Below are 24,751 nucleotides of genomic sequence, written 5' to 3' on the forward strand. Positions count from 1 at the left end.
GAGGTGTTAATTTTTAGTTATGATAGGGTAGAATGTAGAAACAACTTGTAAGTGCAAGGAAATCTTTCGTTGCAATAGCGAATAAGGCCACTTAGTGCAACGAAAAATTTCGGTGCAATAGTGAAAAAAGCTCTTATTGCAACGAAAGATTTCGGTGCAATAGATTCCACCAACATTATCAGTAAGCAAAGGATATATAAGTTACTTGATGAGTCATCATATTTTTTCTCGTTCAATACACTTCACATTCTTATCAAACCAGCTAGCTCAGCTTGCTAGCAGAGATAACAAGCACTTCAGTTCCCATTAACTATACTCTACCTAATTGTTTTTACCTAATAGTGTAACACAGACCTATGAAGCAAAATGGCTCACCAGAACTTTGTCCCAGGGACGGCTAGCCAGGATATGAAGAATGATGTGGAGCTCACAATTTCGGCCAAGTAAATAATTGAACTACTGATTGTTGTCTTACACCATACCAAAATATGATTTGAATCAACAGGAATTTGGTGAATAAAGATGTCCTTTCTAAGTCTGACCCCATATGTGTGGTTTATGTTCGTCACTTGGATCATTCCTGGGTAGAACATGGCAGAACAGAGCAAATCTGCAACACACTGAATCCAGAGTACACCACCAAAATTGTGATTGGCTACCGTTTTGAAGAACTACAGAAACTGAAGTTCAAAATTTATGATATTGATAGTAAAAGCACAGCCCTGGATAAGCATGATTTCTTGGGAGAAGCTGAGTGCTCCCTTGGTGAAATTGTTTCTGCACGAAACTTTGTTACAGCACTTAATCATTCGAAAAACAAAAACACGGGCCAATTGTGCATTAAAGCCGAAGAAATTGGGTCAATCAAAGAAGACGTTGAATTATTGTTTAGCGCACAGGGTTTCAAAAAGAGCGGTCTCCTCAGCAAACCTGACCCTTTCTTAGCCATTTACAAAGAGAGCACTTTAGTGCATCGCACGCCATTCATTAAAGATAACTGCAACCCAGAATGGCCAAGGTTCGTTCTACCTATGCGATTCCTACGTACGAAAGACGAAAATAGCGTTTCCCTATTGCTTCAATGCTGGAATTGGAACGGAGATGGAAGCCACAAACTAATGGGGGAAGTTCAAGTTACTACACAAGAAATTCTAAGTGCACCCAAAACTTTCTCTCTGAACGATAAGGTAAATGGATAATCATGTGTTTGTAAAAATTATTATTAGCAACTGTTTTGTTTGACAGAAAACGGGAAAAAGCGTAGGAAAACTGTCTTTACATGAGTCTAAGGTAACGAAAACCCACTCTTTCTTGGATTACGTCACTGGAGGTACCCAAATTAATTGCACCATAGCCATCGATTTCACTGGTAATCCCGTTCAATAGTTTACTTGCCTGTCCGTTACTAATTGGTGTTTCTACATTTCTTATATTGCGACGAAAGCTTCGAATGGAACTCCTAGCATGCCCACCTCCCTGCATTACATGGGTCCGACACCCACACTCTATGAACAAGCGTTGTTGTCTGTCGTCACAATCATTCAGGACTATGATAGTGATAAGCATTTTCCAGTTTTGGGATTCGGTGCCAAGGTGCCTCCAAACGGAAATTTATCTCATGAATTTTTTGTCAATATGACTGCAAACCCACACTGCTTTGGAGTCGGTGGTATGATCCCTAAATTAGCAACTTTACCTTTCTTACATTTTCGTAATTCATAATGATTTTTTTCAGGAGTGATAGATGCTTATCGACGATGTTTGCCTTTGATTCAGCTGTACGGGCCAACCAATTTTGCTCCGGTGATTAACCACGTCGCGCGTTTTGCCGCAGCCCACTCTAATGGCGACCAGTATTTCATTCTCCTCATTCTTACTGATGGAGAGATCTGCGATTTTCCAGAGACAAAGCAGGTAAGTGGGATTTTGAGCTGTAACCTCCAGCCGACGCCTTTACTAAAATGTAAGTTTATTTTCCAAGGCAATTATATCGGCATCACATTTGCCTATGTCTATCATAATCGTTGGAATTGGTCCTGCCGATTTTTCATCTATGAAAGAACTTGACAGCGACAACGGCCATTTAACGGCTAACGGGCATTCTGCCGTTCGCGACATAGTTCAGTTTGTATCGTTTCGCGATTTCTTACATCAAGCAGATCCAAACCGCGCCTCTGTAGAGTTAGCTAGCGCATTGCTTGCGGAAGTTCCAAACCAACTAGTCGCTTTCATGAAACTAAAAAAACTGACACCGAAAACGCCATTCTAATATTAGCTTCCAATAACAGACCCGCAAGTTACACTTTTAGCTTACCCGGGATTTATTTTTTTGCTTCATTTCTTCTTCGTGGTTCGTTGGGGTTCTTCACTCTCGGCACTTATCCAGTTGAATTCAATTATGCGAATACATACATATAACAAACTACAATTTTATGACGGTACCTGCGTAACGAAATATAGGCTTTAGTCGCATGGCTTTCTCGTATCTGTAATTTGACATAATTGAACTCCCCCATTTGTAATGTATCATGGCTAGCAACTGACATTAAACGGAGAATAGGGACACAGCTGTAACATCTGTCGCGGTATCGATTGTTAGGTTGAGAACCCTAAATTAGATTGTCTTTCCCAGTCGTTAGAAATAGTTAAAACAAAGTGCTCTAATAAGTTAAACAAAGTACGTGTAACAATAGTCTGAACTACTAATCAAATATGGGCTTATTCTGTATAATTGGAATGCGCACGTTTGTTTTTTCTTGTTTCATTCTTTCTTGAATCGTAAAAAGCAAAAAAATCCGTCAAGCGTATAATTAGAATTAAACTAAAAAATCCTATTTCAGCTTTAATTTTACCCTACAGCCCGGAAACGAATGCCGCATCGTAAAAAGGAAATCCGACAAAAAGAACCACATCTCGACTTGCGTCGGAACACATTTAGAGTCAATGACGTCACAGACATAATCGGCCTTGTGTGGGAAAGTAGAACAGGTCGATTTGTACGTTGTTCCGTTAGCTAGACGTCAGTTCAGTGAAAAGCTAGTGCTTTTGTATTTCTCGTTCATGCGCTCACGCCTTGAAGTGAATTGGTTTATTTTTCTTGCATATTCGCTATTAAATACAGCTATAATACATTTTTCGTTCGAAGCACCTTGTCTGTGCAAAACCGAATGTTACGGCTGAAAAATCTGTTAACTACGTTCCTCAGTTCTTTTTTTTCAGGGGTTTTGATTTGTTCGTGCACTGTGTATTCTTGTGAAGAAAAACGAAGAGTGTAAATCCCCGTTTAAGAATTTCGAAAAGCTAGTGCAACGGTTTGTCAACCACCTGTATCGAGTACTGCTGCCTAAAAATCGATACTTGTGTGTCGAGTAAAAAACATGCTGCCAAACTTTGCCCATACATCGTCTCAGGATCTCGTAGTGGAAATCGAGTTGACCATCTCAGCTAAGTAATATATCTGTTATTTTTATGCTGCCTGAATCTGCTATTATTGATACTTTTATGTTCATGTAGGTCTTTGCTAAACAAAGATGTTCTCTCCAAGTCAGACCCCATTTGTCTTGTTTACATCCAGCCCCAAAATAACTCAACATGGCAAGAACACGGTAGAACCGAAGTCATAAAGAATAACTGCAATCCAGAATTTGCTACCAAGATTATTATCGGCTATCGCTTTGAAGAACAACAGAAGCTAAAATTTAAAATCTATGACATGGATGGTTCCAGTCCTGTGTTGGATGATCATGATTTCCTAGGAGAGGCTGAATGTTCACTGGGTCAGATTGTCTCTTCTGTAAATTTTATAACAGCACTTCGCCATCCCAGTTTCAAGAGCAAGGGACAGTTGTGCATTCGTGCTGAAGAAGTCGGCGACTCACGTAAAGAAGAGGTTGAATTCATTTTCAGTGCTGAGGGATTCAAGAAAAGCGGTTTATTCAGCAAACCAGACCCGTTTTTAGAAATTTTCAGAGAAGACACCTTAATCCATCGCACGACGTTCATTAAGAACAATTGCAATCCGCAATGGCCGAAATTTACTGTACCGATGCGAGCGCTGTGCGCTAAAAATGGCCAAGATGTCAAGCTTTTACTTCGGTCCTGGAATTACAACAAGAATGGAAACCATAAACTACTTGGGGAAATCGACGTTACCAGAAATGGTATTTGTAATGCTCCACAGACATTTAATCTTATGAATAAGGTAAAACTGCAAAAACTTCAAACTTTGCAGTTTGATTGAGACAAGGTATGATTGACGCAGGGTAAAATCTCCGGAAAACTTTACGTGAAAGAGGCTGTCCCCAAACGAACGTACTCTTTTCTCGACTACGTCATGGGAGGCACTCAATTGAACTGTACAATCTCAATTGATTTTACAGGTAAACTCGCTCTCTAAATTTGCATACCGTCATAGTACATGTAATCAAGAAAACAACCGTAACATATATTCAGCTTCAAATGGCAGTCCAAACACTGTGGGATCTTTACATTACATGGGACCATCTCCTACACCGTACGAGCAAGCGCTACAGTCCGTCGTCTCGATCATCCAAGATTATGACAGTGATAAACAGCTTCCGGTACTAGGTTTTGGAGCAAAAGTACCGCCCAATGGTTCCTTGTCTCATGAATTTTTCGTCAACATGTCTTCAAATCCATATTGCACGGGCGTTGAAGGTTAGTTAGATTCGTTTTACTATTTCAATTTTTTACGAAGTATTTATTTAATTATTATTTTTTCAACGTTTAAAACGAATATGGCATAGGCGTAATCGAGGCTTATAGAAATTGTCTGCCAGTTGTTCAGTTGCATGGACCCACAAACTTTGCTCCGGTAATCAACCACGTCACACGCTTTGCCTCTACGTACCCTAATGGGGATCATTATTTCATTCTTCTTATTCTGACGGATGGAGCCATTTCTGATATGCATGATACTAAGGAGGTAGAAAAGTGAATTAATAATTATAAATGTTGTGAAACATAAATAATTATTGACAATTATTTTCTGTGCTTGAAATTTTACAGGCCATCATCGTTGCGTCCCACTTACCGATCTCCATCATCATTGTCGGAATCGGAAATGCAGATTTTTCGTCGATGATGGAATTAGATGGCGACAATCGCAGATTGAATTTAAATGGCAAATTTGCCAGCCGTGACATTGTGCAGTTTGTTGCGTTTCGTGATTTCTCAAATGGGGCTGACTCGGTTTGGGCTTCTCGTGAACTAGCTAGGGCTCTTCTTGCTGAAGTGCCTACCCAATTCTTAGCCTTCATGAAATATAAAAAGTTAACACCGAAAGGGGAAGGAAGCCACTTAATTTAACATGTACTAAATAAAAATGAATTTATTAAAAGCATTTAAATTGTTGAATGAACGAAATTTATCGGGTATTGTTGCAATTATAATTGATAAAAGTTTTCTACTACCTTTTGTATTCTTTTCCAATTTCCAAGTATACTTCAAAGATTATTATAGTACTAGTGCAACCATCAATACCTATGACAGTTAGCAGTTGTCTGCAATGGCAGCATCCACGTGAATGACGGGCTGTTTGTCGAACAACGTGCTCACTGTAATACTGGCAAAGGTCTCTTTGTAAAATACCGGTGCTTTAATTAGTATTTTAAATTCACAGTTAGTTCATCATGGAGTCGAAGGGGATGCAAAATGCCAGAAAAATGTTGGAAAAGCTTGGATGGTCTGAAGGTACTAGTAGATAATTAAAAAGATAATTAGCGACATTAATCATTTGAATTTTGTTGTGCTCACTATTTATATTTTTGTAAGGCAGTGGACTGGGACTGAATGAAAATGGGATTACAGAAGCTATCAAGCCATCTGCCAAATTTGACCTGTCTGGAATTGGCCACAAGACTTATAATGACTTTCAGTGGTGGGATCATGCATTCAACAAAGCTGCTCAAGCATTTGATATCAAAGTCACAGATGACCAAGGAGCTATTGTTGAAAAGACGAAGACTGTAGGAAAAATCAAAACAAAAAAAGGAAGTTCAAACGTAAATCAGGCTGATTTAGCATATGGAGTCTTCCATAAAACTGGAACATTACACAATGGTATAATAGAGTCCAAGGAAAACAGTGTCGAGCTGAAAGAGGAAACTGACTACTCCCTTAAGTTGAGTGATGAGGAGCTTTTCAAGCTTTGCAATGGATTAACTGCACATAAGTAAAAATTAAAGACAAATATGGTTGCTTTTATACGCATAACCTCTAATGCTATTTAATTTAATTTTTTCTATAGAGGTGCCAGACATGGGCTCACAGCTAGGGGAAAACTAGCAAGAATAGCTATGCAAGAAGCTGCATTGCTAGCAAGTATGAATGCCAATGACAACAAGATACCTCACCAACCAGAAACAAAGAAGAAAAAAAAAAAATCAGCAAAATGCAGCAAGGATGAAAATGTGAACCAGACACCTAGTGAATGTGGTACACTTGTATCCTGTGTTGAGAATATAAATCTGTGTGAAAAATTAACCAAACTCAAGAAGAAGAAGAAATCAAGGAAAGAAACAGAATGTGAAGTGGGTGAATCAGATATATGTGAAAATGCTCTGATATCAGTTCATGAAAAAGACCTTGTTCATAATAAAGCTGAGAAAAGACAAAAGAAGAAGGCCGACAAATATCGAAATGGCAATGATGAAAACTTATTGTCTGAACCCATAGAAGAAATCAGTCAAGAACCCCCCAAGAAAAAGAAAAAATCCAAGAACTATGAAAGTGAATCACACCATCTCCTGTTAGAAGAATCTGTGGAACAAATTGGTGAAGAACCTAAAAGGAAAAAAAAGAAAAAATCTTCTCAAAGTGTTTGACAGTTAACGACCATGTACATGAATTTCCTAGGAATGATAAATTAAACGTTATCAACGAACCTTCCCGAAACAATGATATACAACAACAACATTAGAGTTTGTGGACAAACATGTAATTAAAAATTTAACCGGAATTGTTTTTGTTTATTTTTTAGAATAGCAATTTTAGCAGGCAGTTGCTAAAAAGTTGCAACAGTTATAGGAAACGAAAAATATCCTTTAAGGGATTATTTCAACTATGTCGATGTCCCAATCGCATGGTTAAGGTCGTCTTTTGCAATACTTGATCCGGTCTTTCAGCGATAGGAAAACTGGGTGTATGAGGTGCTCGCAATAGAATTTGTAGCGCGATTACCGGTATATTTATCTTACTAGTAGTTCGATTTCACAGAAGACAATAGCATATCTGGATAATTCGTAAGAACTATAGCGCCTTGTAAATAGTCGACGACGATCTACTCATGTGGCACTGGCAAGTTCAACACTGTTAAGTCGTAGGTCTTACAGACACCAATAATGAATGGAACAAAAACAGTACAAAGATAAATTTATTTCAGGACCTACGGACTGATCAACTAGCCTCACAGTTGTAACAGGAAATTCCATTTCAAATACTCTTTGGTGAAATCCTGACTTGCTTGCACAGAATGCGAAGTCTATAAATAGTTGCAAAAGTTGAGATTCACGTTTCAATTCATATTTGATGGCCCTGAAAAGGGCCGTTTGGATATCGACTGTTTACAGATGCAATTAAGCACGTTCACCACGGATACGGCGGGCAAGCTGGATGTCCTTGGGCATGATGGTGACTCGTTTGGCGTGGATGGCGCACAAGTTGGTGTCTTCGAATAAACCTACCAAATAGGCCTCACTTGCCTCCTGGAGCGCCATGACAGCTGAGCTCTGGAAACGCAAGTCGGTCTTGAAATCTTGGGCAATTTCTCTGACCAGGCGCTGGAACGGCAACTTGCGGATCAGGAGTTCTGTTGACTTTTGGTAACGACGGATCTCACGAAGAGCGACGGTACCGGGGCGGTAACGATGGGGTTTCTTGACACCACCAGTAGCCGGGGCACTCTTACGAGCAGCCTTGGTGGCCAGCTGTTTACGAGGCGCCTTGCCACCAGTGGATTTGCGAGCAGTCTGCTTGGTACGAGCCATGATTCTCTGCTGGGAAAATGGAAATATAAATATCCTGCATTTGAAAAATTCTTGAACTATATAGGCGCGGGGATACAGGGAGGTACAAGTTCTTGCACACCATTGGTCGAAAAAAGGAGGAAGGGAGAGAGGGAAGGGTACAGAACAGAAAGCCTCGTTGCAAAACCAAGTTGATCAAGCGTTCTTTGAAAAGAGCAAAGGCTAGCCAATGATGATTGAGCCATAGGGTATATAACGGGCACAATTTCTTGCATGCAGCATTCAGTATTATCTCGTACTCTGGAAAGGTTCTAAAATGACTGGTCGTGGCAAAGGAGGCAAAGGACTTGGAAAAGGTGGTGCTAAACGCCATCGCAAAGTTTTGCGTGACAACATTCAGGGTATTACAAAGCCGGCCATTCGCCGCCTTGCACGTCGTGGAGGTGTCAAGCGTATTTCTGGACTCATTTATGAAGAGACTCGTGGAGTTCTTAAAGTTTTTCTTGAAAACGTCATTCGTGACGCGGTTACCTACACTGAACACGCCAAGAGGAAGACAGTTACGGCAATGGATGTTGTTTACGCTTTGAAACGACAGGGTCGCACTCTGTACGGTTTTGGTGGTTAAATTTCGCAGGTCAGCCTAAATCAATCGGCCCTTTTCAGGGCCACCATTTACTTGAAGGAAAAAAGAATGCTCTTGCTTGTCTAATGTTCGACAGTTATAGTGGGAATTAAATTACTTCCACGAGTTTTTCAACTAAAAAGATAACACGGAAATAAGACAATTATCTGTGAAATCAGAGGTAAGTGCTAGTTATTTCTGTTCTGTTGTCTTGTAGAATGCCGGCATCGGGGGGTGGAGGTAGAACTGCAAATCTGTGCAAATAATGATTTATTTTCATTTTGTGGTTCATTTTTTTTCTGGCGTTCAACCCTATAATGCTTCTTTGTCAACTTATCTGAAATATCCGTAACGAGACATTTTTGGGTTGTAGAACACCAATTCTGCGGAACTGTATATCTTCTGACCACAAAGATTTTGTTGATGCATCGAAACTTCCTAGTTGCCTGAAGGTAGCCAACATGTAGGGAAAAGAAACGAGAAAAGGGCATGGGTTTTGAACGATCGAGTCTCTACTGAAATATATTAGACAAGTACTTTTCATTATTTTGAAAACCCAAACGTTATTGAACAGAAATTAAATTTCGTTTTTTTTTTTTTCAAAAGACACTACCTTTGCCAAGCTTCCCTAGTGTTCCATCTGTTTTGATATTTTTTTGTTTCAGCGTCATGTTGTTAGCTCAGCGCAAGTCCACCTAGAGGGACGAAGAAAAAGCAAGTGGTACTAAAGGTTTTAGAACTGAAGTGTTAACGACTTTTCAGTGAGAATATTTGTGGCTCTGAAAAGAGCCGTTTGTGGATTAAGTGGTAGGTTTAAGCACGTTCTCCTCGGATACGACGAGCCAACTGAATATCCTTTGGCATGATAGTAACCCTCTTGGCATGGATGGCACACAAGTTGGTGTCCTCGAAAAGACCCACTAAGTAAGCCTCACTAGCCTCTTGGAGCGCCATCACGGCAGAGCTCTGGAAAAACGCAAGGCGGTTTTAAAATCCTGGGCGATTTCTCTGACCAGGCGCTGGAACGGCAACTTGCGGATCAGAAGCTCAGTCGATTTCTGGTAGCGACGGATCTCACGAAGAGCGACGGTACCGGGGCGGTAACGATGGGGTTTCTTGACACCACCAGTAGCCGGGGCACTCTTACGAGCAGCCTTGGTGGCCAACTGTTTACGGGGCGCCTTGCCACCGGTGGATTTGCGAGCGGTCTGCTTGGTACGAGCCATTGCGATTGAATGAAGATTTGATGTAGTGAAACAAAGTGGCATGTCCGGCTTATATAGTGCTCAGAACGGCAGTGAACAAAAAAACTTCCTTCTATTGGTCAGAATATTTGGAAAGTGGGCGGGGCCAAAAACACATCTTTTTTGTTCATCTGAGGTGGTGTGTCCGTTGAGGAACCCATGGCTCTAGCCAATGGGATTACACTATTGGGTATATAAAGGGACTTCATCGATTTTCTCGAAGCTATTACGAATTCACCATGACTGGTCGCGGCAAAGGAGGTAAAGGACTCGGCAAGGGAGGCGCCAAACGTCATCGCAAAGTTTTGCGTGATAACATCCAGGGAATCACGAAGCCCGCCATCCGTCGTCTTGCTCGCCGCGGTGGTGTCAAGCGTATCTCTGGTTTGATCTACGAGGAAACTCGTGGTGTTCTAAAGGTTTTCCTTGAGAACGTCATCCGTGATGCCGTCACCTACACGGAACACGCCAAGAGAAAGACGGTCACTGCCATGGATGTCGTCTACGCACTTAAACGCCAGGGCCGCACTCTGTACGGTTTTGGCGGTTAAATCTCGTTTGATTCGGTCTAATCAAAATATAACCGGCCCTTTTCAGGGCCACCAAAATTAAAAGAAACTGAACTCGTTGGCAGCTGATCTTATGTTCCAACTTTAGTATTATCACGGAACGTATTTTCCTCTTTGTACAACAAAATTGTAACAGTGTTTCTACAATCGTTTGACATTTGTATACATCTGGAATCTCGAAATAGAAAATTTTTCTTGCTAGCTTCTGTTGATTTGAAGCTGAGAACTTTCTTTAGAAGTACAATCCAATAGTCGAAGGGCAGCAGAATGGAAATAATGTTGCGTTAAACTAATGCCAATATGCAATTTTTATCAGTTTGGAATTCAGTTGAATATTTGTATGTTTGTTTTTTTATGAACATTTTTGGCGGTTGAATCCATATTTCCTTGTTCAACACTTGCGCTGACCAAGTGAAATTGCAATACTTCTCTGTAACTAAGTTGCCATTGGTAGAAACGCATAAACTTTCCATCTGATTATATCCAATATTTGTTGTTAAACAGCTGATCGTATGCCAGTAGAAGCTAAAGCTTATCGAGTAGGCAATGAATTGAAAGGAGTAGAAAGAAGCAACATTTCTCATTCTTTGATTTCTGGTGGCCCTGAAAAGGGCCGATTGGTTTACGGAAATGGGTACCATTTACTTAGTGCTGGTGTACTTGGTCACAGCCTTTGTTCCTTCAGACACAGCGTGCTTAGCCAACTCTCCGGGCAACAGAAGACGAACAGCTGTCTGAATTTCGCGACTTGTGATGGTCGAACGCTTGTTGTAGTGGGCCAAACGGGAAGATTCTCCGGCGATGCGCTCGAAAATGTCGTTGACGAAGCTGTTCATGATCGTCATGGCTTTGGAGGAGATGCCAGTGTCGGGGTGGACCTGCTTCAACACTTTGTAGATGTAAATGGCGTAGCTCTCCTTCCTCTTGCGCTTCTTCTTCTTGTCTCCCTTGGCGATGTTCTTCTGGGCCTTACCGGCCTTCTTCGCTGCCTTTCCGCTAACCTTTGGTGGCATTTTGATACTCGAATGGGATTACTCAGAAACAACTGATAACTTCACAAATTGCAGGAGAAATTTTATATATGAAATGTGCACCCCTTTTTCTCCTGATAGTAGCCAATTCCATGGTTTGATGGTCAAGAAGAAAGGGGCATATGTTCCAGACAAACAATACGGCGGGTATCTTAGGCGACCAACCAATGAAATGCTTACAATGTTGGTACAAAGATAGCAGTGGCGGGAAAATCTATCTGCACTACTATTGGCTACCAAAGTTTAGGTCGAGTTTTGCATCCCATCTACTAGGGTATATAATCTGCGGTTGTCGATACAACAAATATATCTTTCGGTTTCTCGAACTCTGTAATTTCTTCAGCTACCCATCAAGCTTATCATGTCTGGTCGCGGTAAAGGTGGTAAAGTCAAGGGAAAGTCAAAGACCCGTTCGAGCAGGGCCGGACTCCAGTTCCCCGTCGGTCGTATCCATCGTATGCTCCGTAAAGGATCGTACGCTGAGCGTGTCGGTGCCGGTGCCCCCGTGTACTTGGCCGCCGTCATGGAGTACTTGGCCGCTGAAGTCCTCGAGTTGGCCGGTAACGCCGCTCGTGACAACAAGAAGACCCGTATCATCCCCCGTCACTTGCAGTTGGCCATCCGTAACGACGAAGAGTTGAACAAACTTCTCTCCGGAGTTACCATCGCTCAAGGAGGTGTCTTGCCCAATATCCAGGCTGTTCTCTTACCCAAGAAAACCGATAAGCCCGCCAAGGCTTAAAATTCTTTCGTTTTCACTCCAACCAAACGGCCCTTTTCAGGGCCACTAATACGATCAGAAAGGATTAATCTCTATCTACATAATTAAGACTAACCTTTGTAAGATAAGGTGAGCATAGGTAGACAAATTCTTACGTTCTGCTTTGCACACTCAATTTCTGAATGTCTTCTTCGTTATTCATTTAATTCGTTGCCTTTAATTAGGTAGTGTTATTTATCCTTAAGCCGTGGTTTGCTTGAAACCTTTTCCTGTCAAAGATATTCAAGATATTCATCCTAAAGAGAAAGGCTGCGACATTGTCTTTCGTTTCTGTGTTGAATTTAGTTCCGCATTCGTGCAATCCATTGGGTTCACCGTGAACGGTTATAGCGTCATTTTCCTTGCGAAAAGAATTTTCGCTAATAGAAAGCACTTACGCGTGAAACTTTAAACAAGGAACAAGGGTGGTGCGTAAAGCGTTACATGGTTGTTTAATCCACACTAGAGATCTGTTCAATAACCGGAAACGTAACCACAAAGCATAGGAACATAAGTTGTGAAGGTTGTTTCTACAGTTTTTGTTTGCTAGCATACCACCAGATGGCTGTGGTGGCTTCTATTTTTCTTCCAAAACTTTAATTGTCCTCATGGGGTTGCTGTGCGGGATTCGTTTCACAACCACTTGTTGCCTCCCGCTTTGAGTTGCTAGGCTAGAAAGTATTGTTCTCTCTTAACTGCATTTTTTATCGAGAAAGCTTTCTTTTAAGTTTGTATGTTCCAGTTTCTTGTAGTAAACTCTGTTTGCTTCCTTTTAGAAACCAGGAAAAGTGTTGTCATTATTTTCTAGCCAAGTGTTGTGAAGGCTGTCGCCACAGTCTGATAAAACCTTTCCGGGACGATAAAACCCGACATTCTCAATTCTTGATGGTGTCGGTCGAAGACGCATCAGCGGTGGAGCCCGCCAAGATTCATTGTATAACAAACGTGAACAATTTTTCTCAAACTACTACAGTTCACTTTGATGGAGATCATTCAGCAAAAGCTGAGAATTCTATTAGCAGTTCCTCCATTGCTGATACGAAAGAACCCCCAAAGCCATTACTTTCATTGGAAGGTGTTTGCCAAACTGCTGGTTTCATCAACAGTCAGAATCAACAAGGGAAATTTCCTGGCAATGTTCGCTTTGTGGTTCAACCAGTACCAGAGGACAGTATTGGTAAAGCAGATAATGGACCAGAAGAAGAAAACAAACACCATTATCTTTCAGCCAACTCCTTTACCTTCCCTGGTGCCGATGTGTCTGCAGATGACATCAATGGACATTACAGTAAATTGATGTTTTCATAGTTTTCCAGCATATTATGCTTCATTTATTGGTGAATTTCGTTTTCAGATTATTGGGGTTCTGATCCCCAAGCTCAGTTGACGGTCCGGTCGATGGCTTCTATCGGGTTAGGTTCTTCAAATGGCAGAAAAATCCACCTACGTAGGGTCCATACTACGGGCGCTGATTTGGTATCTCCACTTTTACTTTGTCCTAATGGCGAAACTATCCAGACACCGTGGACCTTTCCAACTATAACGTAAGTGTCCTTTAAGCAATCTTGGCGTTTTTTTTTTATCACCCCTTGTGTTAACACTATGATTCCAACTACCTCTGTTTATGGGGCGTCTAGCTGAATATTCCAAAGCTCGTTAGCAGAATATTTACGTGATACGTGCTTACTGATCAAATTCCGGAAGTAGAGGCAGTGACAGGAATTTTGAGATAAAACGAGCCTTTTTCTAGTTGAATTTCCACTTAGAGACCTTCAAATTATTCAGTAGCAGATACTACCGTTAGTTTTGGTCAGCTGTCCTTGTGCTGGATCGATTTGTCATGTTCTGAAAGAATAACATGGAAAGTCAAGCCAAATTTAGGAGTTTCTGTATTTTGTTTCCTCAATGTAAAAGACATGTTGTCGCTCCGGTAGAAAGCCGCTTCGAAAATGTCGGTCACGGTGTTCAAGTTTGCCAACCTTGGAGCACGTCCTTCAACACCGTTCGTGATAATGAATGTTACATGGAAAACAAGAGGAAGGAAACATTCAATGAGGGATATATACAGAACCGATTTCCCTATTTAGGCCCCAGGAGAAAGTTTGATCAAAAATTTATAGGTCGTATGACTGAACATCTCAAAGACTGTCAATAAGGGACGTCCTTGTTACGTAAGCCAATTTTTTTTTCCTTTCTTCCTTTGGTTCTTGTCGGGAAGGAAAGACATTGTATTGGAAATTCTGCTCGCGGCCGTCGACGTCCACAACTGATTGAACGTGAATTGCTTTTAATTTGGCTTTTCACAATGGCAAGATTGCTAAACCTTTGGGGAGCTTTGTCTGCCAATGGAATTGGTATTTTAAAATATTTTTATTTTGAATTTTTCTGATCTACGCCATTGCTAATATCCGAGTTCATTGGTTTTCTGAGTATATTCCGATTGGCTGATTTTGTATATTTTCCGCTTGATGGTGTGGAATTATTAGAAATTTCATAGTCATCTACCGACGTTTTTTAAATCAACAGAAAGAACATGAGTGGGATGCTGGATGGGCCAGTGGAAGACGGATCAAGCAGTGATGAATCTTATTCCGACACGAGGAAAAACAAGAATAAATTACGAGTCAGAAGACGTCGCCATAGTTTACGAACGGATCGCTACACTGGCCAGACATGGGGCTCTAAGGTGGAATTTCTGCTGGCCTGTGTTGGTTTTTCAGCCGGCCTTAGCAATATTTGGCGGTTCCCTTATACCGCCTTCAAAAGCGGAGGAGGTAATTTGTATTTCAAACGTAGTAATCGATCGCGTGTTGAATATTGACTAACATGTTTCACATTATCTTTCAGGAGCGTTTCTCATTCCTTACTGCATCATGGTATTCTGAACTCATTATCTTCAATTTATTTTATCCTTCGTTATTGTCGTTTTGAAGACTAATTGATGATGGATTGGATTCAATCAGGTCTTCCTGTGTGGAATCCCAATGCAGATATTAGAGTTGGCGGTCGGCCAGTATACGCGGGAGGGCCCCGTCGAAGCTATGAGAAACATTTGCCCACTTTTCTCAGGTCTTTTAAAGAATATTAATGTCGTTATACACGTTTTTCTTAATTTTTGTTTATTGGATGGCAATGGATTTCGGGTTTTACAGGTGTTGGAATCGGCATGGTACTCTTTAGCATGCTGCTTAGCTCATACTACAGTGTGGTGATGTCATGGGCCATGCTCTACCTTGGCTCGTCTTTCACTTCACAGCTTCCATGGACCCATTGCAACAACACTTGGAACACGGAATTCTGTCGCCAAGGTGCGTCATGCCGCCTCATCGACGATCGTTGTGTAAAACCCAGTTACAAAGCGTAAAGCTATTACAGCCTTTCCGTTGTTATTGTTTTGACAAAAAAAAGCAGGTTCACTGTCTGTTTCTGCCCGTTCGAACGAAAACGTCACTGGAGTCCAACGGCTTATAGCCATGGAGTTTGTCAACAGTTCAACTCTCATGAGGACTCCCGGCCAAGAATTCTTCGAGTAAGCAGCTTAAATAAGAAACATTGTGGTCTTAGTATACAATCCGTTTCTTTACATTGCAGCCGTAGAATTCTGCAAATGACGGACAAGGTGACCGATATGGGTGAGGTCCATCTGGAGTTGGCAATCTGCTTGCTGGTCGCATGGGTCTTACTTTTCGTAACAATTCGTAAAAGTGTCCGTTGGTCAGGTATTATGGCAGAGGTCGTTGTTTAACCTTCTTTTGTCTAACGAGCTTTTCGGTTACAATTATGCAGGTAAAGCGGTTTACGTCACGGCCACCCTCCCATACTTTTTGTTATTGGCACTGACTGGCAGAGCATTAACTTTGGATGGAGCTGACGATGGATTGCGTTACTTCTTTCATCCAGATTGGTCAATCCTGCTCAGCTCGGAGGTAAAAAACCCTGTTTCGTAATCGTTTTGAAATCCAACCCGGTGTTTTTAAACTGTGTACCGTCACATTGACTAGGTTTGGGTAAACGCTCTTGCACAGGCTTTCATGTCGATGGGCATCGCTTATGGATGCTTAATGGCTTTCGCCAGTTATAACCGCTTCCACAATCCCTTGATTCGCGACGCCCTATGCCTGAGCGTTCTGAACTCATTAACGTCGTTAATAGCCGGCATCATCGTTTTTGCCGCCCTTGGTCACACCGCCCTTGTGTACAACATGCCGATCGATGAGGCCGCCACTGACGGTAACGATCCTTTAAATCTTGGGTAATGTTTAAATTAACGATAATGCATTCCTGGCAGCATCTCAATCGAAATGCCCTTTATGTGGGCTGATGCGATTCAACGCAGCAAGGTCGCTTTAGTGTCGAAATCAAGTTTTTTTTATTGTTATGTTTTTTCTTCACAGGTTTGAGCTTATCGCTGGTGATGTATTCAACTGTGGTATCACAAATGCCATTCCCCCAATTTTGGAGCGTCTTTCTGTTTGTCATGTTTATTTTCCTCGGATTGGATACCCAGGTACTACAATACTCATTTGGAATACCAATTACTATGTTTTCTAATTTTTATAACATGGTTTCGCAATAGTTCGCCACAGTGGAAGTAGTTCTTTTGACATTACACCGCTTCACCAAGCAATTTTGTAACAAGAAAGCGGTTTTGATGCCTGACCTCGTTGTGGTTGGCATGTGCATGGCGTGCTTCGTCGGAGCCCTTCCTTACATCACGCAGGTGCGTTTCTCTCTTAAGCAAAACGTCTCGGATTTGTCTGACGATTATTCGAAATTGCTTTGTTTTTTTTTTTTGCTTACAGGGCGGAATCTATCTGATGCACCTGACAGATTATTATGTAGCAACCGTGGCTGTTATTTTGCTAGCACTGGTTGTGGCGTTTGCAACCGGCGTCCTTTACGGCGCCAGCCGTTTGGCTCGTAACATAAGAGAAATGACAGCCCACAGTCCATCTCCACTCTTGATCATTTGCTGGTTGGCTTTAACGCCCTTAACTATTCTGGTGAAGCGAATATTATGATAATTATTTTTTGCATCTAGTAATTGAAAAATGTTACCCTTTTAGGGGGTGTGCATTTTCCATTTATGTGACCTTAAAGGGCTAGTCTACCATCACGGTACATACGTCTTTCCCGAATGGACGGCTATCCTAGGCTGGTCCGTCTTGGCTTTTATCCTCGTACCTGTTCCGCTTTTTGGCATTGTTGCCATTTCGCAAGCTAATGGAAAATCTATCTTTCAGGTATAGAGACGCGGGTAAAAAAAAAAAACATTAATCATTCCCTATTTATTAAATTATGGAACTTTCAGAAAATTGGGAACTCGATGAAATCGCAAATTGCCGAGTGTCCTTGCTGCCTCCGTGGTGTTCACGGACTGAAAGATACCCATTCCATGGTTCATTTGGACAATGAAGTTAATGGCGGCCCGCCTTCTGCCTTCACATTTGCCGAATTTGCAGAAGTAGCTTACCCCGAAGATGGGTCATATACGGTCACGTCAGCCTCATCGCTACCGTTTACACCTTCAACGCTTAACTCTCCTCTGACGCCCATTCTAACCGTCCAGTACCCGTCAGACGAAGAGAGTTCGCACATACTGGCAACCTCAGTTGAAAGTCACCGGTATCAGACGGATTGAATGAGCTTGCGTCGTTAGGTCTCTAGGGCTAATCTTCTCCAATTTGTCTCCATAATTTTTTGCGTTTTCATTTTCGATGTTACGGCGAAAGGGTAGACATCAGCGTTGCTTTAGTATTCTTTTAGTCCCTGTCTGAAACCGAATACTCTTCTCTCATTCGATGGTGGGACCCAAACGAATATGTTCTATGCTGGGCGAATGTGTCGACCGACAATCCCAATTCTTTTATTGAAAAAAACCCACAAAAACCCCCCAAAAAACTTTACGTAGGTGACGTTCCTTTTCTTTCTCCGAATTTCTAGTTGAAATCCGTTTTCCTTTGTAAAGTACAGAATTTAGATTTTTAAAAGTTAGGAAAGAGGCGAGTAGATTCGTGTGGACGGTACCCAGTAACAAACCTCCTCCTACCACAAATCTAGGAATCATAATAGCGATTGCATCATATTTAGTTTATTATTAAGACATGGCAATATTTCGTGCCGCCGGCCGATCAATGATGTTTATCACCCGACCTCTAGCAGACAACTGCTGTATTTGGTAGTACTCCACTAATGCTGTCTGTTTACGTATTACCTTTTTTTTTATTATTTTAATTGACAGTTTGATTCTGGAGAAATAATACAAACCATCACTCTTGAACTGCACTAGCTGAATCATCTGATATCGTGGCAGCTTCAGCGAATAAGTCTATTGCTGATGTGAGGAAATGCAGCAGCTGGGTCAACGTTCCTTGGCCCAATCTCTTCCGGCCGTCATTCGGAAAATAAATTCCACGGATCTCAACAGCCTGTTGCGTCAGAACGCTGGCCAGACGACGAGTCAGATCGAGCCGAGCATTAGTCGATGTTGGACATAATCGCTGCGTGAAACGTAACAAATATTCAACGGTGTAGCGAGTAGCCTAGTGAAAAAAACAGGTCATGAGTATTATGTTGCAATGATGTTTTTTTAAACGACTTGGTGAGTAATGAAAATTTTACAAGATGGAAACGAGATAGGCAGATGGCTGGCTTGTCGGCGTAGACTACTACATTACTCAATTCCTCGTTGGTGAAAATAGGTTGTTTCAGGTGCAGGAGCCAATGCCAAAGTAGCCTGGCCAAGACTTTAGGCTCTTTCTCGGATGACAAACATTTCCAGCCAGATTGGCCTCCGTCCAATGTCAGACAATAGTCTCGAACTGTTGGATGGGCCAACAAATCTGCTGGCGGGTTAGCCAATAGGCTGTTAATTACTTCTTCAAAAATAACCTATTTTTTTTTTTTTGTTCCCCAATGTAAGATCAGAATTTAGGAGACCGGATTAGAATTGGAACTTTTTGAATTCTTTGCCTGGGTATTATCACAGTTGAAAGCGGAGCCAAAACTTCCTTGTCCGGTCGACAGGATACTATCCGATCCATTTGGTTCTTCGGCTAATCTCAAATTCTCCACAGTTCCCCATCCTTTTTAGTTTTCCAAGAACTGGCAATACATTACAAGGTAAGGGACAACTTTAATGACTTGTTTTTACGTTCATGTCCAGACGCTTGGTACGTCAGTTGTTTCGGATTGTCAACGAAACAAAAGAACGAGCGGCTAAAAGGCGGTCGACTTTCGTCTAACCAATAGTTGAGCGTAGGAAACGGATCGACCCGGCAAAGGAACAACAACCGCTCGCATATCACGTATATAACCTACGACGATGAAGGTAAGTTGATGTCGGTTACTTTATCTCGCCAGATCGATAACTTACCTTTGGAATGTAACGCAAAGCTCTCGCTTCGTAGCCGTGGAGGACCTCCTTCTGATCATCCAAGTGTTGCAAAAGAGTGAAGGGTTGTTTGGCACTCGTAGTCTTAGCATCAGCTTTGCTAAATATTTGTGAAAGTTTCTTTTTTTCAACAAAATGACGTCAATAATAGAATAGAATACCTGAGGCTAAACACGCTGGAGCAGTTTATGAGGAACTGTTCAAATTCCTGAATCATCTGCTTGAACACACAGATTTGAAGAAGAGGAAAAAAAAATATGAATGAAAAATGCCCATTCCAAACATTTAAAGCTAGGAATTCATCACCATCATTTGGCTGGATGTTTGGACAGCATTGGGTCTCTTCTGTCGTACGTATCGTATGGCTTCAACGGATCGCCATCGAAGAGTGTAGATTAGATAGCAGCAGAGCAACACACCAGTTCGACCCAATCCTGCATTCTTATCCACAATGAAAAAAGAATTAATTTTTATTTTTAAAAAAGGCATCACCTGCGTGACAATGAACAGCTGCTTTTCCTTGGTTTACGGCGAAAGACAACACCTTCACGGCGTCCAGTAAGCCCTCCAGCGAACCGTGGTCATAATCCTTCCATCCAAAGTTGTAGTAGTATACTATTGCATGTGTTGTTCAACGTACAATCACGCAAACATTATGTAAGTTTAAAAATATTGTCAAAACATTGTCGTACTGTCTTTATCCATGAAGATTTCTGGCAGGTAGGAGAAGCCGGATGGTGTAAGTGGTGGGCCACAATGTGCGTGCTCGCCTGCGGTTTGCAGATTGATGATCGTCTTGATTCCCAATCTAATCAAAGAATCACTACTTAAAGGCGAAAAAAAAAATGTAACGACGTAACTGGACATGACATTTTGTACCGAATGAACTGGCCGACGATGTCTTTTTTCTCAATAAGGTTCGAGTTCGGACGTGCCATCGCCAAGATCTTATCAGTCACCCTTACATGGAAAAGATTAAAATGGAAGATTCGATGAACATCATGGCGAATTGTTATTCGACTCGTCAGCAATCGATTCAGTCAATATTTGATTGTTTTTCGTGTACGCTTTGTTTCGTACTATTCTCCCCCCCCCCTTTTCAAACCACCTCACTACAACACGTCTCCCCTTTCGTGAATATTTAAAAGATATCCAGTAGTTGTCTATTCCACGTGCGTGCTGGTATTGTTGGTGGCAACTGATCGCGTTGCCGTGGTCAATCGATTCCTCCCCCAGCGGTTACACGTCAATGGACCAACCACGTATTTTAATCCGCTTTTACTTTACAGGATCAACCATAAAATAATGGAGCTGTGGGAATAGAAACACATTTCCCAAAGTGTAACTTTCTGTTTTCATACTTGTGGCACACGTTCATACGAGTAATCGATTTTGCAGTTAGTGGAACATCCTCATCGAACAGGATATACGTACCAATGGGAAAAAATTCCATCGACGGCCATATCTTCCGCGGACCACCGATCATACGTGTCATATCGGCATTTACTGCCGCCGCAGAAAGCACGGCAAACGATGGCCGCAGGTGTCTTTTTTCGCAATCCTTCCGATAATTTGGTATAACTGGGACGGGCGACCGCAAAGGATATGTCCGAGTAGCTTTCCGGCGTTTTCAAAAGAGGATGAAGTACCTTGGCCGGAGACGATGCAGCCGGAAAGTCGTTCTCATTTTTTTCGACACTTGAGGATACCACTTTTGATTTTTGCCGAAACAGCAGCGACATATGGCTTCTTCCAGCCATTCCACGAATCGAATGATTTAGCACCTGACTCAACGACTACATCTCGTTTCTTTTTTGGGTATCAGGTTGGTACTTGCGCACCATAAAACAAGATCAACGTCGTATGCGCCCAAAGCTGTACTCTATTGGAACTAGCTGAAGGGCATGACGTCATGAGATTTGTCGACTGCCGGGCGTGTATCAAAGAGCAAGACTAAAGCAACGTTGCACTTATCAGCACGGCACTCCAATTTCTAGAAGAAGCCACTTGTTAACGTCGTTTGTGATACCTCTGAATGAGATCTATTCGATCAGCTCGTGTCGAACTGATAAGACCAAAGACATTATGCCTAAGGAGTGCTCTCGTTGCCAAGGTAAATTACTATATTTAGCTTTAAAATTAAATTTCCTTTATTATTATTTTTTACCTGTGCTTTCGATCTTTTTGTTTCTGCTCTTGAGTTTCTGTCTGCTCTCCGTGTTTTCAATTATTTAGCAGCTACTCGTGTGTCCTAAAGGTTTCATTCTTTTTCATAGGTGGTTGTACGTGCGGGGAGAACTGCAAGTGTGGAACAAATTGCGTCAAATGTCCCACGCCGTCGTCGCAAGGGGAAACATGCAAATGCCTAAGCCCAGGTGAAATTTGATATTAAAAGCTGTGTAATAATTAAAAACTTATTGCTTTTTTGAATGGATGTAGAACATTGCACATGTGGAACCAACTGCAAATGTGCAGCAAGCTGTATTTGTAAAGCTTCATCGTGCTGTAAATGAAGAACTTCGTTAAACGTTTCGTCGTCGTCAGAGAAAGAATGATTCAGCACATACCTAAATCATATTATCTGTTTCTTCCTTCTTTCGTTCTCTATGTCTGAAAATGTGATAAGAGTAGAAAATAGAATATAAAAGTAGATAATACAATATATGTCATTTCCATCTGCTTTCGAGGATTTTTTAGGATTGTCAAGAGTTTCTGTAGTGATATAGATCTTATGAACTTACATAAGGAGTCTATTCATTTTCAGATGACAAACATCACTTTTCTTTCCTTCCTGTGAAGTCATATGAAAAAGACACTAAAGCAGACATTTAGAGTCGATTAGGCATTACATACTGAAAAACGGGCATCTTAGAGTAAAATTACGATGTAAAGGTGCAAAGCACGTGAAATTCCGGACGTTGTGTACATTAATAAATATTTCAGAAGAATAAAGAGTAAATATTGAACGCATGCTGGTTTGTTTTGTTGCTCTTACTAGCAGAAGTCTTGTTTATATTACGCCTATGGCTGAAATTTCCCGCGTAAATATTAGCGCCATTTACCCATTGCCATTTTTGTAAATATGTCTTATTTGCCACTTTGTTTTCCCCATTTAGTTTTAACCGAATGACAACGCCGCTTCTTCCATGCTGACGACCCTTAAGGTGGTCTGCTGTCACATTTAATATTTGGTTTTCCGGTGTTTTGTTTTCCAAAATTTCTGTGAACGAAAATGGGAATTCTGGAAAAAATTTCCGAGATTGAGAAGGAGATCGCACGCACTCAGAAAAACAAAGGTTGTTATAGTTTATTTTATTCGTCACAAATGTATTGTTTATTAATACAACTCCGTGTGCCGAATGTAGCTACTGAATACCATTTGGGTTTGCTAAAGGCTAAATTAGCCAAATATCGCTCTCAACTTTTGGAACCATCAAAAAAGGCTGGAGAGAAAGGAGAGGGTTTTGATGTACTCAAGTCAGGAGATGCCAGAGTGGCATTGATTGGATTCCCATCAGTCGGCAAGGTGGGACCAAGAAAGTAAGAATTTGCTTTGAAATATTAATTTTTTCTTATCTTTTCTTTTATTCCTAGTCTACCCTTCTTTCAACGTTAACCAAGACCCAAAGTGAAGCAGCATCCTATGAGTTTACTACATTAACTTGTATTCCTGGAGTTATCGAGTATAAAGGAGCCAACATCCAATTATTGGATCTGCCTGGTATCATTGAAGGAGCTTCACAGGGAAAAGGCAGAGGAAAGCAGGTATTCCTAAAGTTCTTAAATTGAAATTCCTCTACAGTTCTTATTGTAAAAAAATTTTGTAGGTTATTGCTGTTGCGAGAACAGCTGATTTAGTATTGATGATGCTTGATGCTACTAAAGGAGACGTGCAAAAAACATTACTTCAAAAAGAATTGGAAAGTGTAGGTATCAGATTGAATACAAAAAAACCTAACATCTATTTCAAGGTAAAAACTGTTTAATGTGGAGTAAATTTTCACTGTATGTCTAATGCGAAAACTGAATTTTTTCCAGCACAAAAAAGGTGGAGGTATCGCTTTTAATGCCGTTTGTCCGTTGACTAAAGTGGATGAAAAACTGGTTCAACTAATTTTGCATGAATATAAAATTTTCAATGCCGAAGTAAGTATATCTTTCTTAAAGTGGAAAACCTGATTTTACTTTTTTTATTTTTTGATTAATTTTTACGCCGCTATCACGTAAAGGTCTTGTTCCGTGAAGATTGCTCGGCGGACGATCTGATTGATGTGATATCTGGCAATCGGATCTATCTGTCTTGCCTTTACGTCTATAACAAAATCGATCAGATTTCTTTGGAAGAAGTCAACAGGATTGCACGGTCACCTCATTCAGTCGTAGTCAGCTGTAACATGAAGCTGAACCTCGACTTCTTACTGGAGACGCTCTGGGAGTACTTGGCGTTCATTCGAGTTTACACGAAGAAACCTGGTCAGCCGCCAGATTTCAACGACTGCTTAATTCTAAGGCGTGGCGTTACTGTGGAACATGTGTGTCATTCGATTCACCGCACCTTGGCTCAAGTTTTGAAATACGCGCTAGTTTGGGTAAACAGATTCCTGTTATTTACGAAGGTTTTAAGATTGCGTTAGTCCACTTGTATTAATTTATTGTTTCTGTGTTTTTCTTTAACATAGGGAACAAGCGCAAAGTTTAATCCACAACGAGTCGGTGCACACCATATAGTGCACGATGAAGATGTGCGTTTATATTGTTTTCTTTTTCGCTGATATGTTTCTAACTTTTTTTTTCTTTCGTTTCAAGGTAATTCAAATTGTGAAGAAATGAACACTCCGCATTAGGATCGTGCAGAAGTTCAGTTTCCAAAAACAAGGGACAACTTTTCGTTATCGTTGGCTTGAAAATCTAAATAAAAAAAATGAAAGATTCTCAAAATCTTAGATACAACCAAATTGTATCGAAATAATCACCTAAGGGGATTTTCAATGTGAATTCTTGATAAAACTTGGAGAAGTCTTGGAACATGTTTTCTAAATTAGCCAATCATGATTTAGGTATTGTTACGGGAAAAAACGTAGACAAAGGATAACCGTGAAAACAAAAAGAAACGTTCAGTCAAGCTCAAGGTTGCACAAAATCTT

General features: G+C 41.1%; 11 protein-coding genes, 1 long non-coding RNA gene and 1 pseudogene across 13 annotated transcripts; 9 read left to right on the forward strand and 4 right to left on the reverse strand.

Annotated features, from left to right (window-relative positions):
* Positions 1-261: 261 nt before the first annotated feature.
* On the forward strand, positions 262-3,134 carry LOC130702179 (copine-8-like). Its single transcript, XM_057523845.2, has 6 exons — positions 262-443; positions 506-1,187; positions 1,246-1,369; positions 1,445-1,669; positions 1,736-1,914; positions 1,982-3,134. Exons 1-6 carry the CDS (start codon positions 367-369, stop codon positions 2,267-2,269), a joined length of 1,575 nt encoding a protein of 524 aa, XP_057379828.1. The 5' UTR covers positions 262-366; the 3' UTR covers positions 2,270-3,134.
* A 90-nt stretch (positions 3,135-3,224) lies between these two features.
* On the forward strand, positions 3,225-5,379 carry LOC130702177 (copine-8-like). Its single transcript, XM_057523844.2, has 6 exons — positions 3,225-3,448; positions 3,514-4,201; positions 4,262-4,379; positions 4,453-4,677; positions 4,767-4,945; positions 5,029-5,379. Exons 1-6 carry the CDS (start codon positions 3,378-3,380, stop codon positions 5,326-5,328), a joined length of 1,581 nt encoding a protein of 526 aa, XP_057379827.1. The 5' UTR covers positions 3,225-3,377; the 3' UTR covers positions 5,329-5,379.
* Positions 5,380-5,511: 132 nt separating this feature from the next.
* LOC130702187 (G patch domain-containing protein 4-like) lies at positions 5,512-6,904 on the forward strand. Its single transcript, XM_057523855.2, has 3 exons — positions 5,512-5,712; positions 5,794-6,193; positions 6,269-6,904. Exons 1-3 carry the CDS (start codon positions 5,652-5,654, stop codon positions 6,843-6,845), a joined length of 1,038 nt encoding a protein of 345 aa, XP_057379838.1. The 5' UTR covers positions 5,512-5,651; the 3' UTR covers positions 6,846-6,904.
* A 583-nt stretch (positions 6,905-7,487) lies between these two features.
* On the reverse strand, positions 7,488-8,012 carry LOC130702212 (histone H3). The gene has a single exon (XM_057523877.2). The coding sequence runs from the start codon at positions 8,004-8,006 to the stop codon at positions 7,596-7,598; it is 411 nt and encodes a 136-aa protein (XP_057379860.1). The 5' UTR covers positions 8,007-8,012; the 3' UTR covers positions 7,488-7,595.
* Positions 8,013-8,301: 289 nt separating this feature from the next.
* LOC130702210 (histone H4) lies at positions 8,302-8,618 on the forward strand. The gene has a single exon (XM_057523874.2). It carries the CDS (start codon positions 8,302-8,304, stop codon positions 8,611-8,613), a length of 312 nt encoding a protein of 103 aa, XP_057379857.1. The 3' UTR covers positions 8,614-8,618.
* An 805-nt stretch (positions 8,619-9,423) lies between these two features.
* Positions 9,424-9,861, reverse strand: LOC130702195 (histone H3, embryonic-like; annotated as a pseudogene).
* Positions 9,862-10,093: 232 nt separating this feature from the next.
* On the forward strand, positions 10,094-10,414 carry LOC130702465 (histone H4). Its single transcript, XM_057524134.2, has one exon. It carries the CDS (start codon positions 10,094-10,096, stop codon positions 10,403-10,405), a length of 312 nt encoding a protein of 103 aa, XP_057380117.1. The 3' UTR covers positions 10,406-10,414.
* A 624-nt stretch (positions 10,415-11,038) lies between these two features.
* On the reverse strand, positions 11,039-11,442 carry LOC130702205 (histone H2B.3). Its single transcript, XM_057523870.2, has one exon. The coding sequence runs from the start codon at positions 11,434-11,436 to the stop codon at positions 11,065-11,067; it is 372 nt and encodes a 123-aa protein (XP_057379853.1). The 5' UTR covers positions 11,437-11,442; the 3' UTR covers positions 11,039-11,064.
* A 368-nt stretch (positions 11,443-11,810) lies between these two features.
* Positions 11,811-12,204, forward strand: LOC130702200 (histone H2A). Its single transcript, XM_057523865.2, has one exon. It carries the CDS (start codon positions 11,816-11,818, stop codon positions 12,194-12,196), a length of 381 nt encoding a protein of 126 aa, XP_057379848.1. The 5' UTR covers positions 11,811-11,815; the 3' UTR covers positions 12,197-12,204.
* Positions 12,205-12,835: 631 nt separating this feature from the next.
* Positions 12,836-18,494, forward strand: LOC130702166 (sodium- and chloride-dependent betaine transporter-like). Of its 2 annotated transcripts, none has more exons than XM_057523826.2 (15): positions 12,836-13,502; positions 13,569-13,758; positions 14,741-14,988; positions 15,062-15,090; positions 15,178-15,283; positions 15,367-15,522; positions 15,623-15,743; positions 15,806-15,933; positions 16,001-16,140; positions 16,216-16,444; positions 16,609-16,721; positions 16,791-16,934; positions 17,017-17,217; positions 17,281-17,457; positions 17,526-18,494. In XM_057523826.2, exons 1-15 carry the CDS (start codon positions 13,100-13,102, stop codon positions 17,853-17,855), a joined length of 2,715 nt encoding a protein of 904 aa, XP_057379809.1. In that variant the 5' UTR covers positions 12,836-13,099; the 3' UTR covers positions 17,856-18,494. The 2 variants fall into 2 exon arrangements, with proteins under 2 accessions (XP_057379809.1, XP_057379810.1); XM_057523827.2 differs by having other exon boundaries at positions 15,626-15,743.
* On the reverse strand, positions 18,474-21,349 carry LOC130702174 (uncharacterized). The gene is made up of 11 exons (XM_057523838.2): positions 21,042-21,349; positions 20,487-20,567; positions 20,300-20,415; positions 20,100-20,222; positions 19,914-20,041; positions 19,769-19,824; positions 19,590-19,707; positions 19,368-19,530; positions 19,187-19,299; positions 18,836-19,105; positions 18,474-18,756 (listed from the first exon to the last, which is right to left on the reverse strand). Exons 1-11 carry the CDS (start codon positions 21,347-21,349, stop codon positions 18,484-18,486), a joined length of 1,749 nt encoding a protein of 582 aa, XP_057379821.2. The 3' UTR covers positions 18,474-18,483.
* On the forward strand, positions 20,039-21,048 carry LOC130702223 (uncharacterized). Its single transcript, XR_009004266.2, has 3 exons — positions 20,039-20,264; positions 20,328-20,454; positions 20,525-21,048. It is a non-coding gene; the product is annotated as an uncharacterized LOC130702223 (long non-coding RNA).
* Positions 21,350-22,741: 1,392 nt separating the features above from the next.
* LOC130702186 (developmentally-regulated GTP-binding protein 2-like) lies at positions 22,742-24,648 on the forward strand. Its single transcript, XM_057523854.2, has 8 exons — positions 22,742-22,903; positions 22,973-23,133; positions 23,202-23,372; positions 23,435-23,578; positions 23,646-23,753; positions 23,837-24,196; positions 24,287-24,349; positions 24,414-24,648. The coding sequence occupies exons 1-8, from the start codon at positions 22,840-22,842 to the stop codon at positions 24,435-24,437; spliced, it is 1,095 nt and encodes a 364-aa protein (XP_057379837.1). The 5' UTR covers positions 22,742-22,839; the 3' UTR covers positions 24,438-24,648.
* The last annotated feature ends 103 nt before the right edge of the window (positions 24,649-24,751 follow it).

This window comes from Daphnia carinata, chromosome 6 (assembly GCF_022539665.2).
Source record: "Daphnia carinata strain CSIRO-1 chromosome 6, CSIRO_AGI_Dcar_HiC_V3, whole genome shotgun sequence".
Classification (NCBI taxonomy): domain Eukaryota; kingdom Metazoa; phylum Arthropoda; class Branchiopoda; order Diplostraca; family Daphniidae; genus Daphnia; species Daphnia carinata.